At 44.6% G+C, this 17,938-nt stretch overlaps 1 protein-coding gene across 1 annotated transcript in view; it reads right to left on the bottom strand.

Moving 5' to 3' along the window:
• Positions 1 to 1,699: 1,699 nt before the first annotated feature.
• EFCC1 (EF-hand and coiled-coil domain containing 1) overlaps positions 1,700 to 17,938 on the bottom strand; it is a 130,517-nt gene continuing 114,278 nt past the window's right edge. The window contains exons 5-8 of the mRNA XM_030206589.1: positions 16,582 to 16,747; positions 11,467 to 11,625; positions 7,591 to 7,660; positions 1,700 to 1,977 (exon numbers count right to left, since the gene is read on the bottom strand). Coding sequence (XP_030062449.1) covers positions 1,844 to 1,977; positions 7,591 to 7,660; positions 11,467 to 11,625; positions 16,582 to 16,747 — 529 coding nt within the window. The 3' untranslated portion in view covers positions 1,700 to 1,843. The remainder of the gene's footprint in view (positions 1,978 to 7,590; positions 7,661 to 11,466; positions 11,626 to 16,581; positions 16,748 to 17,938) is intronic.

The raw sequence follows: 17,938 nt of genomic DNA, 5'->3' as shown, positions 1-17,938 counted from the left end.
GAAAGACGTCTTTCTCATAGAAACATCCAATTTTGAACGTCCTTAACTGCCCATTGCCGAAACGGCCAAAATTTGGACGTCCTCAACTGCCCCATCACAGAAACGGCCAAATTTTGGACATCCACAACTGCCCTCGCTGGCAAATGCATGCTGGAAAGGGCTCACCATTCCTCCCCAATGATCTGTAAACCCTAACGCCAGCTCAGAGCTGGAGTAGGGATTGTCGCGGCCAGCGACCCAATCTTTGGCACACTGGACGCTGATCATTGGGGATGAATGCGTTAAGCACTCATTAGCATGCATTTGCAAGTTACTTGCGCTAAGAGCCCTGTTTAGCGTGCATTTGCATGCTACTTGCGCTAAGAGCCCTCTAGCGCATTGTTTTACACGCTCGAGGGCTCTGATCATGGGGTGGTAGTAAATGCCGGTGCTAGTATGGTGCTAACTGCCTCTAGCATGGCCTTTGCTTTTGATCATCTGCCTGTCTATGCTGTGCAGCCCATTGTATGCCTATGGGCTGCATGACACTTAACACACACTAATTCATTAGCGCGTGCTAAATCCGTTAGCGCACCTTAGTAAAAGGACCCTTTAGTTCTAGAAACATTAGTGCATGCACTTTATTTTTATGGGCCCTGAATCACATAGTGCACACTAATGCTAACCATTAATAAATGACCCCCCTCCCCCAGTACTGATTGTTTTTCATTTTTATAGGCCAAGCAGGCAGAAACACAAGGATAGAGACACACAAGGATCTTTTAAATTATTCAACCATTTAAAATGTTTAATATTAAAGTCTAAGATTATGATCTGAAACACTCACTATGCTGTAGATAATGGCAAATGCAATTTCTATAGTTATAACAAATACATGAAAATAAAAGTTGCCGAGTTAAGTAAAAAAGTGCTTATGTAATCACATATACGAACACTCATTTCTACCCAACTCTTTTAATTTTGCTCGGAGCCACAGTCTGGTCTGTGGAGAATGCAGCTTTTATCTGTAGAAAATGAGAGAATATCGTACATAGTTGTTGACAGCTACTGTGGTTCAAAGCTTTATACTGTATAATATTTGGGTTAACATATCACAATAGACAAAACAAGGGTTCCAACTACTCTGTTAAAAACAATCTAGTCAGATTCATCCTAGTTTAAAATGTCTAGAGCACTGCCCACCAAAACTTTCTGCAGCCACAATCCCAATTTGTGTGGCCATGACCTCTCAGGTGGGAGAAAACAGCAAGATCCTATGGAGCTCCTGCCCAGAGTGTGACCCCATACATGGGATTTTTGACCTCATTTGGGGTTGCGACCCTCAGTTTGGGAATCTTTGGCCTAGAGCAGTGGCTCTCAGACTTGTCCTGGGGAACAACCAGCCAGTCGGGTTTTCAGGATATTCTTAATGCATATGTAGGAGACAGATTTGCATTATAATAGAGGTGACAGGCATGCAAATCTGTCTCCTGCATATTCATTAAGGATATCCTGAAAACCCAACTGGCTGGTGGTTCCCCAGCACAAATTTGAGAATCACTGCTTTAGAGAACCAGAATAATCTTATTTAGTGAATCAGAGTACAACAGCTTCCTGCCTTCCTGTGCACTAGCAACCTTTAAAGAATCCTCAGGCAATGCAACCACAGGTTTTAAGAAGAAATTGTTGAGAAGTTTTAGCAGTCTTTTTCTCTGTCTTAATTTTAACACCTTTGTCCTCAGTTGTTGGATGTGATTTCAATAAGGCAAACCCATTCCTTCCAGATTGAGCAGGACATCTTCAGGCTGTAACATTATTAGGATGGTCAGCAATAATCTTGAGAAGCTGTAGATGGCACTGTTGTTCAACAGGAGATGAGCAGTGGGTTAGACAGAGACTGGTGACTCTGAGCCTTCTCTAAGGGTTTGTTTCTTAAGAGCTCACATGCAGTCAGTTCCTGGTATAAGGTATCAAGAACTTTAAAAATGTGGGTTTTCCCTATGAAAGAAAAAAAATATTTTTATTTATAAATAACTGTGCATTCAATTTTCTAATTTATAATCAATATTGAGGAACAAAGGTCAAACAAATTATACAAGGTGACAACTTTTTATTTAACTCGATAACTCTGCTAGTCATGAAATGTACTGTCAGTCCAATAAAAAGTATTGCCTTACATCAGTTTTGTTTAATCTTCTTTATTTACGCACAGTCTAATGGATTAACACAGGGATTGCATAATTCCTCTTCCAATACAGGGCTGAACGTGGTATGAATGAAGTTATGTTCTGTGCTACCCAGGAGACCTTAGCGTGAATTTCTTGCCTGTTTATGTCCTTCTAGTGGAATCTCTCCTAGAAGCCAGAATAACCTGCAAAACACTATTGAGTAAATTCAGAGACTCATCAGAGTCCTCTCAGCTTGCATGATCAGCACTGGGGAATTCCCCATTTTATGGGCCTTCTTATGGAACGCTCCAGAAAAAAGTAGAACCACATTTGTCTTGGCCAAAATGGGGCTATGAGAAACATGGTCCCTGGTGCCATCTGAGTTTTTTCCTATCAGGAGTATTGGAGGATATGCATAAAGTAGACTCTCCTGCCAATCTAGGAGTACGGTATTTGGGGCTAGTTTGTTGTGTGTCCCTATGCTAGAAGAGAACTAAGGTATTTTATTTTTGTTACATTTGTACCCCGCGCTTTCCCACTCGTGGCAGGCTCAATGCGGCTTACATGGGGCAATGGAGGGTTAAGTGACTTGCCCAGAGTCACAAGGAGCTGCCTGTGCCTGAAGTGAAATTGAACTCAGTTCCTCAGTTCCCCAGGTCCAAAGTCCACCACCCTAACCACTAGGCTACTCCTCCACTCCACCTTCCTGTACCAAGGAGTTGCAAATAGATCTATCAAGGGAGTGCTCCACTCTTGAAACATCCTTTGAGTCACTCCATCTAGGGACCACTAACATGGCTATAATACTTGAATCATGGAGTTGTCCTTGCCTGCCAGGCACGTGCCCCTGAGGGTCATTTGGTGAGAAATAGCCCTGTTCCACATTCTGATAAAGGAGGCAAGATCTTGTTCCTCCCTTTTTGATGTAATATATTGCTCCCTGTCTGTCTGTATCAATATATTTTGGAATGGCAATCTGATCTCTGAAAGCTCTTAAGAGTGCTCCAGACAGCTTTCAATTCTAGGAAATTTATTTGATGAGACAATTACCCCAAGTTTGAAACCCATCTACATGGGTTCCCCAGCCCAGGTTGGATGTATCTGTCATAAGTATTGTTCAAATTGGTGGAATTTGGAAAGGGATGCATTTTGCCACATTTGGATTAAACCATCCACCAGGTCAGAGAGTCTCAGAGGGGTTTCATGACACCCTATAGTCAATGAGTGGAATGTGTTCAATGCATGCTTAAGGTTCATTGAGCTTGTGTCACCTTGAGACGTGCCAGGGGTATTACATTTCCTGTTGAGGCCAAGTGGCCCAATATCCTCAACATGTTACATGTTGATGTCTGCCGACTTGTTTGGATTCCTTCCACTACAGCTACTAGATTGGTGATCCTTTGCTATGGTAGAAAGGCTTTCTCCTGCATTGTCTACTAGCTCTCCTACAAATTCCAGCCGAGTTGACAAACTTGACAGAGGCAGATGCCACCTTATAGACTAACCTATTTATTAAGGCATGAGCTTTTGAGGAACAGAGTCCACTTCAACAGATGTAAGAAGTGAAGTTCAGGACATGGATATATATGTCGATTTTGTTGCACTATGCTAACACAACTACTATCCCTTTTAAAAGTGTGTTGACAGGTTTAGTTGAGATTTTAGGCAGTTTACGATGAACCCTAGAAACTCTAAGCACCTGGAAGGTTGTGTGCACTGAGCCTTCTGCTTCTTTCTTGGAGTGGAGGAGTAGCCTAGTGGTTAGTGCAGTGGACTTTGATCCTGGGGAACTGGGTTCAATTCCCAGTACAGCAACTTGTGACTCTGGGCAAGTCACTTAAACCTCCATTGCCCATATACTATGTAAACAGCTTTGAATGTAGTTGCAAAAACCATAGAAAGGCGGTATATCAAGTCTCATTTTCCATTTCCTGAAACATGTACTTGACTAGCCAATATGCAGACAGGGAAACACACACACTCCCAGCCTGTGTAGATATGCTGCTACGATTGAAAGGGCATTACGTGAATACATAAGGAGCTGATGTGAGGCCAAAAGGCAGAATGCGGTACTGGTGGTGTCTTCCTATGATGAATCTTAGATACTTCTGTGACTGAGATGTATTTCTATATGAGTGTAAATGTCCTTTAGGTCCAGAAAACATAATCAGTCTCCCTTTTAGAGGAAGAGGATTACGGTGCCCAGACAAACTATCCTGATCTATTCTTTTGGTAGAAACTTGCTCTGGGCCCTTAGGTCTAGGATAGGACAGAATTTCTCCAGGCCTCCTTCATGAAATGCTTGGAGTAAAATCTCTTCGCACTTTCCTCTGGTGGAATATGTTAAACTGCATTGGCCTCCAAGAGGGAAGAGTGCAGGTTGGTATGTATTTCCTGATGCTGAGAGTATGACCACCATGCTCTTGGTAGGCAATTTGATCGCATTTTGAATAAATGCAGACTGGCCAGATGATTTTTAGAACCCACTGATTGCAGATTATATGAAGCCAGTGGTTTGTGAAAAACCTTAGCCTCTCTCCTGCTAGAAGGCTGTATAGCGTGGACACTGGAACACTAGTTACATTCTCATGGAGGCAGTCAAAAACTTATCTTTAGTTTTGGCTGTTGAACTGATTGGGAGTTTTGGGTCCACTGCTAGCGAGGGTGAAAAACAGAACTCTGCCTTGTTTGGGAACCATGGAAGGGAGGAGGATACCTACACCTTTGAGAGTAATAGGACCTTCTTTGCGTTTGCACTTGATACCTCCTAGAAGAGGACACTGGATTGGAATTACCCTTACAACCTTCTCCAGGCCCATCACTGTGCTGCTTAATGAGGGTAGCAGCCTCCTGAACTTTATCTCTGAAGACATTTTCTTCATGGCGTAGCAGTAAGCTTCTCCTGCACATCATATCTCAGTTCTGAGACCTGAAGCCATAAGTGTCTCTGGGAACCAATACCCATAGTGGAAACTGAATACCACATTGAAAATAGAATAGGTCACTCAGACCATGTATTTTCCCAAACTCTTTTCCTTTGTACACTAGCGGTATTCTGTTTCTTTGTTTTTAGATTTATATTTTAAAATGCTTTTCACTGAATAATAAGTAGTCTATCAAATTTAATAACCCTAAATGTAAACAAACATATTATTTCACACTTTCATGCTTAGAAAGAGCTGGTAAGGTGTAGGAAGTGAGCATAGCATTCTGAAATATCTTTCTCGCAAAATATTCCAATGTCTGAGCTTCTCTGTTAGTGAGCACCAAAGGGAGCATCTTGGAACTTTTATCCCTTTTGAGTGAGGATTCTACCATCATGGAATAGTGAAGAAGCTACTGCTTCTCGAGTCTGGGAGCGTTTTAAACTCTATACACACAGTTAAACTTCTTGTTGATATGAGGTACGTTGAAGGGGGGGAAGGGGAGAATGTGGGGTGTCTCCCACATTCTCATTTCCACATCCTTGAGGATTCCATGAAAAGGCACCGTCACAGCTTCCTTGAGCAGGTCAAAGAATCTTCTATTGGCCAGATAATTACTTAGCAAGTACTAGAAGACCTCAGGTACAACATAACTCAATCTATTTTATATAGCAGCAATCAGATAAGACACCCTCACTGGTCACTAAGTGAACATGAGCAGAAAATGCAGAATAACTGCTGCACACAAGGCAAGACAGATGTTTTTAGAGAGGAGTTTTAAGAGGAAGAAAAGGCAGAGGGGAAAAAGGAGATGGTTTTGAATGGTAAGCGTGGAGAAGGATCAAATAGGCAAAAAGGTTATGTGGCTATTACATAGGAAAGGTAGTAAGTAACTACTCCACACATCTTGCCCCTGACTCAGGGTATGCTGTTTGTTTTTTTGATTTTATATTTGTTCTGCTTTGCCTTGCCTTCTGTTTGTCATTCACCCTCTATAAACTGATGTACTGTACACTACTGCCCCAACATAAAGCAGGTAGAACCATAACCAAAGTGTTTGCATTATCTTATTCAGATTTTAGCTGTGATAAATGCATGGAGGTGTTCTCATTAAATACTTGTGGCTTCTGTAAAAACGGGCTAGTAAAGGAAGTGGGGGGGGGGGGGGTTGAAAGCCCCCCCCCCGGATAGGTCGCCACCGCCCCCCCCCCAGAGTCCCCTCCGCCACCCCTCCACCTGGGCCAGGTACCTGGCTTCACTATTCCAACCACCGGAACGCAGCACACAGCTCATCTGAGTTGCCGTCGGCCTTCCTTCTTCTCTGCGTGTGTTCCGCCCTCGTGTGCTGTGTTCTGGTGGTTTGAATAGTGAAGCCAGGTACCCGGGCCGGGTGGAGGGTGGGTAGCAGCGGCGACTCCGGGTGGGTGGGGGGAGTGGTGGCGACGGCGGTTCCCTCACTCGCAGGTGCGCAGGTTCCCTCTCTGTCACGCCCCCGTCATCACGTATTGACGCGGGGGCGGGACAGAGAGGGTCTCTACTGCGCATTTGCAAGTGAGTACGCCTCTTGCTATTTATATGTTTGATTTGACACCGGGGGAAACTATTAGAGAATGGAAGAAACTCTTCTGGCAGAAATGATTACAGCTTAAGGTAGACCAAACACTCTGTCTTTCTATTTTTAAAAAAATGGGAAAAGACAAATGCTATTGCATTTTCATGCACTCTTTGATTCCTCAAGTATATTATAACTGTCTTTCCTCTCTTTAGCCAATCCCCTTCTATTTTCCAAACAAGATACAACCATTTTACTAGATAAACTGATTTTCTTTGGCAGCTGTTTGGAGCAGTGCAGAAGTAAAAGTCCAGGTGTAGGTTTCAGCAGAGAAGGTGCTGCCTCATGCGATATGTTTTATGTATAAAATAAAGTCAGTGCTTTTTCGAGAAGTTAAAATTCCAGATCAGAAACATAACAGATGGCCAACCACACATTTGATCTTTATGTTTCACTGACTAGGACTGCTTTTTCCATTTCAGTTTTTATAGAGAATTATAATGATCTGCATTAGAGCTGTTCGACAGTTAGAATCAAAGTGAATGATGTTGTAAGTTGATTTTCCTCTTAAAAGTCTACTGGACTTTGAGTTCAGCATCTGAATACCTTGTATAATGAGCCCTCTTCCTTTCTTTTCTCATTTCCTAGCTGCTATGTTCAAAAAATTTTAAAAATATATTATTTCTATGTTTTGTATTCTATGTAGACCCCTGACGCAGGTGCTAGTCACCGAAACACGGCCCGTGTCGGGTCTTCTTGTCAAGGCTCATTCATTAAAGAACTGTGTTCCATTTTTAAAGGCCCATGGTGCTGTTTTTTTTGTTTGGACTTTAGTTTGTACTTCGTTCCCTCTCTTTTGTTATATCCTAGCTGCTATGTTCATCATATTCAGAAATGCATATAAAAAAACAGCACTGAAAAAGACATTTCTCTCAAATCTTGCTTTGATTTTTGTTCATTTTCTTACCATGCTGGGGATCGTAGCAGGTTTCCAAGGTGCTTAGCAAGATTTTCCCCAAAGCTCGTTTTGATATGTTCTTCAAAAGAAAAGAAAATAAGATTAGTACCATTTATTCAACAGCTCTGGTGCTCTCAATCTGCTTTACAAGGTATTTTCATTGCATAGAGCTACCAAGATGTAGAACTCCATTTTAAGACTCTCTTATGGCCAGTCCTATCAGTGACTCAGGGAAGAGGTTTCCACACTCTACTGAACTGCATGGATAAAAAAAATTAAGCAGCAGCAGCAAGACATCAACCATATTTGTGTGGACACTCTGTTAGGGCACACCGTACATCTTTGGAGAAGTAGCCTAGTGGTTAGTGCAGCAGACTTTGATCTTGGGGAACTGGGTTCGATTCCCACTGCAGCTCCTTGTGACTCTGGGCAAGTCACTTAACCCTCCATTGCCCCTGGTACAAAATAAGTACCTGAATATATGTAAACCGCTTTGAATGTAGTTGCAAAAACCTCAGAAAGGAGGTATATCAAGTCCCATTTCCCTTTCCCTATTTGAGTTTCTAGGTGAAATGTTGCTAGTATTGAGATTCTGTTGCTACTGTTTGAGATTCTACATGGAATGTTGCTGTTGCTACTATTTGAGATCCTGGAATGTTGCTACTATTTGAAGATTCTATATGGAACGTTGCTACTATTGGAGATTCTAGATGGAATGTTGCTACTATTTGAGATTCTACATGGAATGTTGCTATTCCACTAGCAACATTCCATGTAGAAGCCTGCCCTTGCAGATCAGCAACGCGGCCGCATAGGCTTCTGTTTCTGTGAGTCTGACGTTCCAGGCCCCTGTGGCCCCACGCAGATACGCCCCTGCCTGGTATAAAATAAGTACCTGAATATATGTAAACCCGCTTTGAATGTAGTTGCAAAAACCTCAGAAAGGCAGTATATCAAGTCCCATTTCCCTTTAAAATGTGTAAAAGCCATGTGGTCAATATTCAAAGTGATTTAACTGATTAAACCGCATGTTCGGGGTTATCTACTTGCCTCAAGTACATGATCGAAAATTCCTTCCCTTTCACCGGGACAAGACTGGAACATGCTGCCATCAGTTCTAAGACCCTCAGCCTCCTACCTCTCCTTCAGGAAGTCCCGGAAGACCTACCTGTTTGACCAACAGGCAGGCCTGGGTTAATTGCTCCACCTTCCCATACAATCTACCCCCTGTTCACCTCAATGATCATCGCCCCGCAATGTTGACATCCCTCCATTGCTAAGACCCTCTTACCCTGTAAACCGCTATGAATATTTTTGGAAAATGGGCGGTATACAAAATCCCAACAGAATAGAATAACCACTCATTTTCAGCAGCACTTAATCAGTTAGTGCCATTGAAAATGTCTGGTTAGCGCTATTTTGGGAGCATTCTGGAGGCAGAGACAGCACTTAACCGGCTAGGGTAACCACATAAATAGGACTGTTATGCCATCATATCTTTATGCAGTTTGCCATAGCCGGTTAAGTGCTGAATACTGAACTTAAACCAGCTATGGTTTTGCCAGTTCCATAAAACCGGAAATCCAATGCCTGAGCCCAGACATGGCCTGGCATGAATTTCTGGGCATCGTGCTGGTGGCAGTCAGCAAAATGTTGAGCACGGCCGGCTGAATATAGAGCCCTATATTATTATTGAAAAAGAGTTTTAAATGACACATGGAGCTTGATTTCTTCAAGGTCTTTTTCCATATAGAAAAACTTCAGTGAATCATGCCACTCCTGGTCTAACGGAGAAAAAAAGACCTGTGTGGCAGCTCTTTCAGCCTGAGCTATGGGGCTAGTTCTTTCTTCCACTCTATTACTATAGTTTGGCAATTGCAGTCTGGAGCTCGACTCCAGAATCAGATGCATATGCTGTTTGTGATGGCAGGGTGGTATTCATGTATCCACAAAAGGCAAATGCAAGTAAAATTATATAAGATTGTAGGGATCAAATATACATGAATACTAGCAACAAGGTTCCCACAAAACCAAAGAGTTTTCAAACATAACATAAATGTTAAGTATGGTCCCTCAGCAATGCAGTTCCCCCACTTATTTCAAGGGAATTCAGGGCCGGTGCAGCGCGGTACGCATGGCAGGGGGCGCCAACCTCTGGAGGGTGCCACAAGCCATGCTTACCGCCACTGGTGGCTCACAGTTCCAGCACCAGTCGCGTCCCCACCTGCCCGTCTTCATCTCCCGTGACAGTCCCCTTTTTATTCCTACCACCCTGCGTTTAAATCTTGTACCTCAAAGCAGGGGCGTATCTGAAGTTCAGTGGTAGGGGGGCCAGAGCCAGAGTGAGGGGGCACATTATAGCCCCTCCCCCCACCGCCAAACTTCAGATACTGGTTCGGAGCCTACCTTTTCTTTTTGTAGCTTGGCTTTTCACCGAAGTAATCTAAACTTTGTGCAACGCGAAAGCAAAAAAAAAAAAAAAAAATTTCAGCTTTCTTTCTTTCTCCGCTCCACCCCCTCCCGTCCTTCTGCGTTGAAATGCAAACGTTGCAGTCGGATTTCCTAGTTCTTCTCGTCCTCCGTGTCCGACCATGCTGATCAAAGGAGCTGCTGAATCCAGTTCGGAGTCTGACGTCGCTGCACGTTGTACGTGCAGGACGTCCTGCATGTACAACGTGCAGCGACGTCAGACTCTGAAACCGGATTCAGCAGCTCCTTTGAACAGCCCAGACACGGAGGGCGAAGTAGAACTCAAAAGACCTCGGCTCAGCTGGCGGGGGTTGGGGTCCCCCGCCAGCTGAATGAATATTTTTAAAAGCAGCAGCAGGAGGAGGAAGCGGACCTCGGCTGGCGGGGGTTGGGGTCCCCCACCAGCAAAGGTAGCCCAGGCGATGGCGGGGGAGGGTTGTTGGCGGTAGGGGGATCCAGAGCTAAATCTGCGGGGGCCCAGGCCCCCATGGCCCCACGCAGATACGCCCCTGCCTCAAAGTCAAAGCGGCAGCGGTGGCAGCAGACAGTGAAAGAAGCAGGCTCGCCTCAAGCCTTCTCTTCCTTCTCAGTGTCCCGCCTTCCTCTGATGTAACTTCCTGTTTCCGTGAAAGTGGGACACTGTGTGGGAAGGGAAGGCTCTAGGCGAGAATGCTGGCCAAAAGGTATACATGCTACACATCCCTTCCCTCCCTTCCCACTCAAACAAAACCAACATACACTCAGGCCCTCCCCACACATCCACCCCTGCACGCAACTTCCCCCCTCATACATACCCCAAACCACCCCCATCCCTACACACTCCTATAACATAACATTTGGGTGGAGATATTGCTATTATATGGCCATTAAGTGTTTTCAGTGACAAACTAATGAATGCTGAGGTTGATAGATCTTTCGTCTGATCTAGTATGGCAGGTTTCATATTGTGAAGCTGCTAGCTGTGTAAACTACTCAGGTCTCATCTTCCGGCAACATCTATCTATTATACTTCCTTAGCTGCTCTGAGACTATGAGCAAAAAAATAGCTCTGGTGATGGGATGACACCACAAAAGTTTGCACCTACAATGATGTTTCCCAGCTGTGCTAAAAAATCTCTAAATTAAAAGCAAACCACAATCAAAACTCTGCAAGTTCCAGACTAGGACATGATGGAAGTGCATCTATACGTATTAATAATATTACGTTATCACCCTGTAATAACAATGCACCACACACATTTGTAATTACAATGAATCAATGTAATCTCAAATAAACTGTTAAATGTAAGCCACATTGAACCGAAACTTGTTTTTGGATAATTATGGGATACAAGCATGAAAAAAATAAAAGTGAAGGTCTAAGCTCCAAAACCTACACTAGGATTTCTGATTTCAGTGTGTGCTGAAATCTCTTACCAAGTCCTGAAGCTGCTGCAAAAGCTGCAAAACATCCATTAGTTTCTCTTCCACCAGCGAAAGCCGAACCCTCTCTGTCTCCAACATCTGCAACTCCATCTTCAGTAATTCAGTCTCCTCTGCCTTCTGCTGCAGCTCATCCAGCAGCGGGCCTTTCACCTGCACAATACCACAGAGGATGCTGAAAGCATACAGCCTTTCGTCACTTCTCATCACCCCCCCCCCCCCCACCTTCCCAGCAACTGGTCAGGAACTAATTTTAGGCTTGCAGATACCATTCCCCTTTAGCAGAGCTGCTCAGAAGTCCCAATCTTTGAGAGAGATTTAAGCCATGCCCCCAGCCTCAACCCACTCCTAGAGGATGACAAAATTTTGGCTTCAGTTTCGGCACTAAAACTGTTCCAAAATCTGGCCCAGGCCAGCCCTCTCACCCCCTCCAAGAGAAATTCTGTCCTCCCAGGCCACCCACCAACCCTGCACTCACTCATAGGCCCTCCTTGGGCCTACCTTCTAAAATACCTGATGGTCTAGTGCCAGGGGTAGGCAACTCCGGTCCTCGAGAGCCGCAGGCAGGTCAGGTTTTCACAATGAATATGCAGGAGATAGATTTACAAGCACTGCCTCCATGGTATGCAAATCTATCTCCTGCATATTCATTGTGGATATCCTGAAAACCTGACCTGCCTGCGGCTCTTGAGGACCAAAGTTGCCTACCCCTGGTCTAGTGGCCTCTTCAGAGCAGGAGCAATCCCAAGTTGCTCCAGCAACCTCCTGCTGCATAGTCAAATTGGCAGCCAAGACTTACCGTGGCAGGAGGTCATGGCCACCATTTTGGTATTGGAACCAGAATGGACAGAATCCTCAGTCACTCCTACTTATGCCATTTCCAATCTCAAAACAGCAGCTACAACCTCCCACGGCAGTCTCATGAGGCTGCTGTGGAAAGCTGCGGCTGCCATTTTGATTACGCAGTAGGCGGAGACAGTACTGTTTATGCTCCAAATAGGCCTCTATAGCACTAGGGATTTTAGAAGGTAGGCCTGGGGAGGGCCTACGGGTGGGAGGTGGGTGGAGGGGGATGGATTTTCTGTTTGGGGGGGGGAGGCTGGCCTGGAGGGACGGGCTTGCGGCAGTCATGGGCAGAGCTACAGTTTTATTTGTGCCTTTGGTTGCAGCTGGAAATGAGGAGCAAATTTCAGCTGCAGATTTGGTTTCAGTCTCCCTCTACCCACTCCCTCCTGTCACATCCAAACTCTGTCCAGTCAGGACCCCAGACCTACCTACTCTATCTCTTGGCTACATCATCTGACAGACCTCAGCTGTGGTACCAACAAGCCGCCTCTCTCTCGGCCAATAGGAGATGTCTTAATGAAATGTCATCTCTTGTTGGCCCAGGACCAGTGTTGCGATAAGTGCGGGAGATGACCCACGAAAGGGTGGTGGATGCGTGGAATGACCTCCCGGTGGAGGTAGTGGAGACAAAGACTGTGTCAGAATTTAAGGAAGCGTGGGACAGGCATGTGGGCTCCCTTAGGAAAAGGAGGAGTTAGTGGTTACTGAGGAAGGGCAGACTGGATGGGCCATTTGGCCCCTATCTACCATCATGTTTCTATGTTTCTCTTCCTGTTTTCTGGCTTCACAAGCTGCAAGGAAGCCATGTTTTTGATCTGAGATTGTGCTTCTCTGCAAGGGAACCATGCGTTGCAGTTGATACTGCTTAATGCACCCCTCATCAGAGTTAAGAAGCGTGTGGCTTCTCTTCCTGTTTGTGGTTTGAGCTCATGTTTCTATGCACGAACGTTTGGATCTGGGACCCTGCTTTTGCAGAGAGGGAACCATTTTTTTGATTTGAGACCATGCATTCATGCATTCAAATTTTTTTGTTTTGAGACCATGGTTCTATGCAAGGGAACCAAATGGACCTGGGATCCTACTTGTGCGGCGAGGGAACCGTTGAAAAGGTTTTAAGCTGAGATCCTTGCTTTTACAACATGGCAGCAATTTTTGGACCTAGGACTCCACCTTTGTAGTGAGGAAGCCATTAAAGTTTCTAGCTGAGACCTTGCTTTTACAGCAGGGCATCAATTTTTGGCCAGTGGACAGTGGAAAAAAGTTGTTTTGCCTATACAGCAGAAACTTTTGCAGAAAGGAACTGCTAAAGAAAGTGAACATTAAAGGTGTTTTGAGCTGCTTTCCAGCCAGGGAACCATTTTTGACCTGAGGCCGTGCTTTTGCAGAAATGGAACCGTGGTAAGATTCTTGTGCACAATCTCCCAAATTCTATATATAGCGCCTTAAGTTGTGCACGCTAATTTGGTCAAATAGCATGCACAACATAATTAACAAGCCAATCAGCACTGATACTTGGTAGTTAACAACCCACTAATTGGCTTTTAATTGGAAATTAAGTGCACAACTTTCTAGGCGTATAACGTGGTGCACGTAAATTCTAATGTGCACAGTTGAAAAAGGGGGCGTGGCCACGGGCACAGAACGGGCGGGTTGTGGGCATTTCAAAAAACTATGTGCACTATTATAGAATACACCCCACTGGGTATTTAGGATTGGTTTTAGGTGGTCTAAATGGGTGTGCCTAAATTTTAGTTGCAAGAATGGCGCATGAGCATATGCTATAAACTACACCTAACTTTAGATGCAGTTTATAGAATCACACTAAGTGCGTGGTTTTACAGCGCCGATTGTTAAAGCACCATATATAAAATTTTCCCAATGTGTTTTATGCAGTACAGTACCATATGTGCACCTACTCTATTCCTGTTCTTTTACATTTACAGCACTTTCTTTATTATTATTATTACTAGTGAAAAAGGCCCGTTTCTGACAGAAATGAAACGGGCGCTAGCAAGGTTTTCCTCTGAGTGTGTGCCCCCTCCCTACCCATCTTCAAATCCTTGCTCAAAGGCCACCTCTTCAATGTCGCTTTCGGCACCTAACCATTGTACCTCTATCCAGGAAATGTAGACTGCCCCAAGTTTGATTGACTGCACTTTTTGTCCTTTAGGTTGTAAGCTACTTTGAGCAGAGACTGTCCTTCTTTGTTAATTGTACAGCGCTGCGTAACCCTGGTAGTGCTCTAGAAATGTTAAATAGTAGTAGTAGTAGTAGTAGTAGTAGTAGTAGTAGAGTGTTTGTGAGATTGACTGTGTGAGAGAGAGTGAATGTGCGAGTGTGTGTGACAGAGAGAGAGAGTGAGAGTGGGTGCGAGTGTGTGTGTGTGAGAATCAGAGTGTGTGCCAGGGGCCCCTCCCTCCTCTCTCCCAGTTCCAGGGTGCGCACTCCATCCCTCCCTCCGTGCGTTTGAGATGCAGGGTCATCCCCCCCTTCCTCCCTCGGAGTTCCAGGGTCATCCCCCCTCCCTCGGAGTTCCAGGGTCCCCCCACCCTCCCTCTGAGTTTCATGGTCCCCACCCTCCCAGTTCCAGGGTCACTTTCCTGCCCTCCCAGTTCCATAGTCCACCTCCCAGTTCTAGGGTCCCCCTACCAGTTCAAGGGTCCCTCCCCCTCCCTCCCAGTTCCATGGTCCTGTCCCCTCCCTTTCTCCCTCCCTTGGAGGTGCTTGGTGGGGGGGGGGGGGGGGGGGTTGCTATTTGCTGTCAACCTGAGACACTGCTTCTGGCGTCCAGCAGCTAAGTCCTGTCCTGACCCACAGGCAGCTGGAGCTCCCTCATACTCTTTCAGTGACACACATTGACAGGCAATGGCTGGATAAAATGTTTTAGTGATATTTAGTTTAGATTTCATGATATTCATATGTACAGATGTGTAGCTTTCAAATAAATTAAAAAGGTGTACAGTAAGAAACCAAAAACAAAAACCTTTTGTCCTTTACCTGTTAATGCGGAGTTTATCCAGTAGAAACAGCTTTAGATGTGTTTCAGATGGAAGAAGGGGAAAAAAACGACAATTGTGTATAGGCATCTCGTAGGTGTGCTTGGTTTTGAGTGTATGGGAATGACGGCTGTGTTGGGGAGTGGAAACAGAGATTAACCAATGGGCCTCCTTGCTTACATTGTAGTTGATTGGGTCAGTTCCACTCGTGTGTAATAATTGTCCTGCTGCATGGCCAGAGTCGGAGAGGAGAGGGGTATGTGGCGGAACGGTGAGCGAGCGGCTGTGGGAGGGTGGGTGAGGGGGAGTGTGGGCGGGGGGGCGGGGTGCAGTGGCGATTTTGTTTGGTTTTGAGTGTATGGGAATGATGGCTGCGTTGGGGAGTGGAAACAGATTAACCTTGATTCGTTGTGTGTTTGCTCCGCCCACGACGTCATCACGTTGTGATGCGAGGGCGGGGCAGACACTCATGGCCAAACCGGATATCTCAGCCGCCTCAAGTTTCCGGCTTGAGGCTTCATTCGAACATTGGAGGTGCCTTTTATATATAGAGATTATTAGCATTTGTATAGCGCTACCAGACTCTTACTCTCATTCTTAGATCCGGAAGGTTTCCAGTTTTAGTTCTGCTCCCTTAATTTCTGCTTTACACTGGTTTTGACTGGAGAAAACACAGTGATCTTGAGAAATGGGGCTCTGCTTGGTTCTTTATTTCTGTATATGCAGTTCATAAAAATGATTTCCCTTGCTGAGTTCTATGCCTGTGCAGTACTGTACTTCTGTTCACATTACCCTGCTGTACAATTGCTGTGCTGTGTCTACTGCTCTGTATTTGTGCTCAAATTGTTAATAAACAATATTTTTTTAAAATTAAGGATACCCTGTACCTGTTTTTCATGCATGAAGTATGTTTTCTGTGCATTGTTTGAGGGATTACCATTGTTTACCGTATTATCTAACAATGGGCTGGTCCCGTTTACGTCGGATAATCGAGACTCTACTGTACCACCAATATGGGATTTCTCATTCAAGATGGACTAGACTGATCAACAAGCACACTAAGCTTTCAAGATATCCCTAATCATTATGCATGAGAGAGATCTGCATGCAAATCTTTCGCTTGCATATTCATTAGGGATATCCTGAAAATATGGTCTGTTTGCAGGCCTCGAGGACTGAACTTGGACAAGCCTGAACCAGCTAAACATAAGCACTTTCACTTTAAAAACTGCCTCCTTACAATATAAGATGCCCTGGTTATAATTACCTCTTGCACGTTGCTCTCAAGTGCGTTCACTTCACGTTCCTTACGCTCCAGCTGTTCACTTAACTTGGCAATTCTCTCCACTAACCCTACAATGGCATTCTTGTACTCCTCACTGCTAGCACTTCCAAAATAAGAAACGAGCTTTTTCACCATTTTGTCATCACATCTGTAAAATGAAACAATTTTATGAAATATTGCTTTTAAAGGAAAGAATTCCCCAGTTCACTATTACCAGTCTATCTATACATCCCCTTTCTAAGCATTTCACAACACTTACAGTGGCTGTACTTCCCACAGCATCAGCTTCTACCCCCAAATTTTGGGAAATGAACATACTGACCTCTATATTTAAAAACCCAGCAGATGGGTAATTTATTCAGATAAAGTTCTCTGAATATCTTAGCCTGTTCTTCAGTTGAATTTCTCTGCATAAGTTTTTCTTTTGATTATCCAGTTAAAGATATCAAGATAAATGTATTTGGCTATTTTAGGCCTGCTCTAGCCAAGCCTCCAGCTCCATCCCTGTTTGTGTGGGTAACTTAATCCACATAAAAAAATTTATGTGCATAGTTACCTGGAAAAAAAAAGGGGGGGGGGGATATTTAAAGGGCCAAATTTATGCAGGCAAGGGCAGATTTTAACTAAGGGGTCCTTTTACCAAGCCACATTAAAAAGTCACTGATGCTGTTGTTTTCCAATTAGCGTGTGGCCATTACTGTGGGAGCCCATACCACCACCTATTTAGTTGAAGGTAAGGGCTCTCACTGTACTCCTGCACTAAATCGGGCAGCGTACCGTAATGAACCCGCAGTACCTGATTAGCAGAGGACACGCCTACTCTCCTCCCCCAGAAACACCTCCTGCACAAAAAAAAAAAAAATTTAATACAGGGGTAGTGTGTGCTGATGACCAAACTACTGCAGGATGCCTCAAGTGCATCCCATGGCAGTGCTTTCTTACTGCATGGTAGGCACGCGCCAGTGCATACCACAGCTCAGTAAAAGGGCCCTTAAATCTTTTGATAAAAACAGGACGGCAGATAAAGGCCAAATGGGCCATCCAGTCTGCCCATCCTCCGTAACCCCTATCTCTTCCTTTTCCAAAGCGATCCCACATGCTTATCCCATGCCTTCTTAAATTCTGACACAGTCCTTGACTCCACAACCTCCACCGGGAGGCCATTCCAGGCTTCTACCACCCTTTCTGTGAAATAATACTTTCTTAGATTACTCCTAAGCCCATTCCCTCTTAACTTCATCGTTTGCCCCCTCATTCCAGAGTTTTCCTTCAGGTGAAAAAGGCTCACTTGCTGTACATTAATGACATTGAGATACTTAAATGTCTCCATCATATCATC

This window comes from Microcaecilia unicolor, chromosome 6, assembly GCF_901765095.1.
Source record: "Microcaecilia unicolor chromosome 6, aMicUni1.1, whole genome shotgun sequence".
NCBI classification, from domain to species: domain Eukaryota; kingdom Metazoa; phylum Chordata; class Amphibia; order Gymnophiona; family Siphonopidae; genus Microcaecilia; species Microcaecilia unicolor.
Note: the sequence above shows the minus strand (reverse complement) of the source record. Positions and strands in the feature narration are given on the sequence as shown.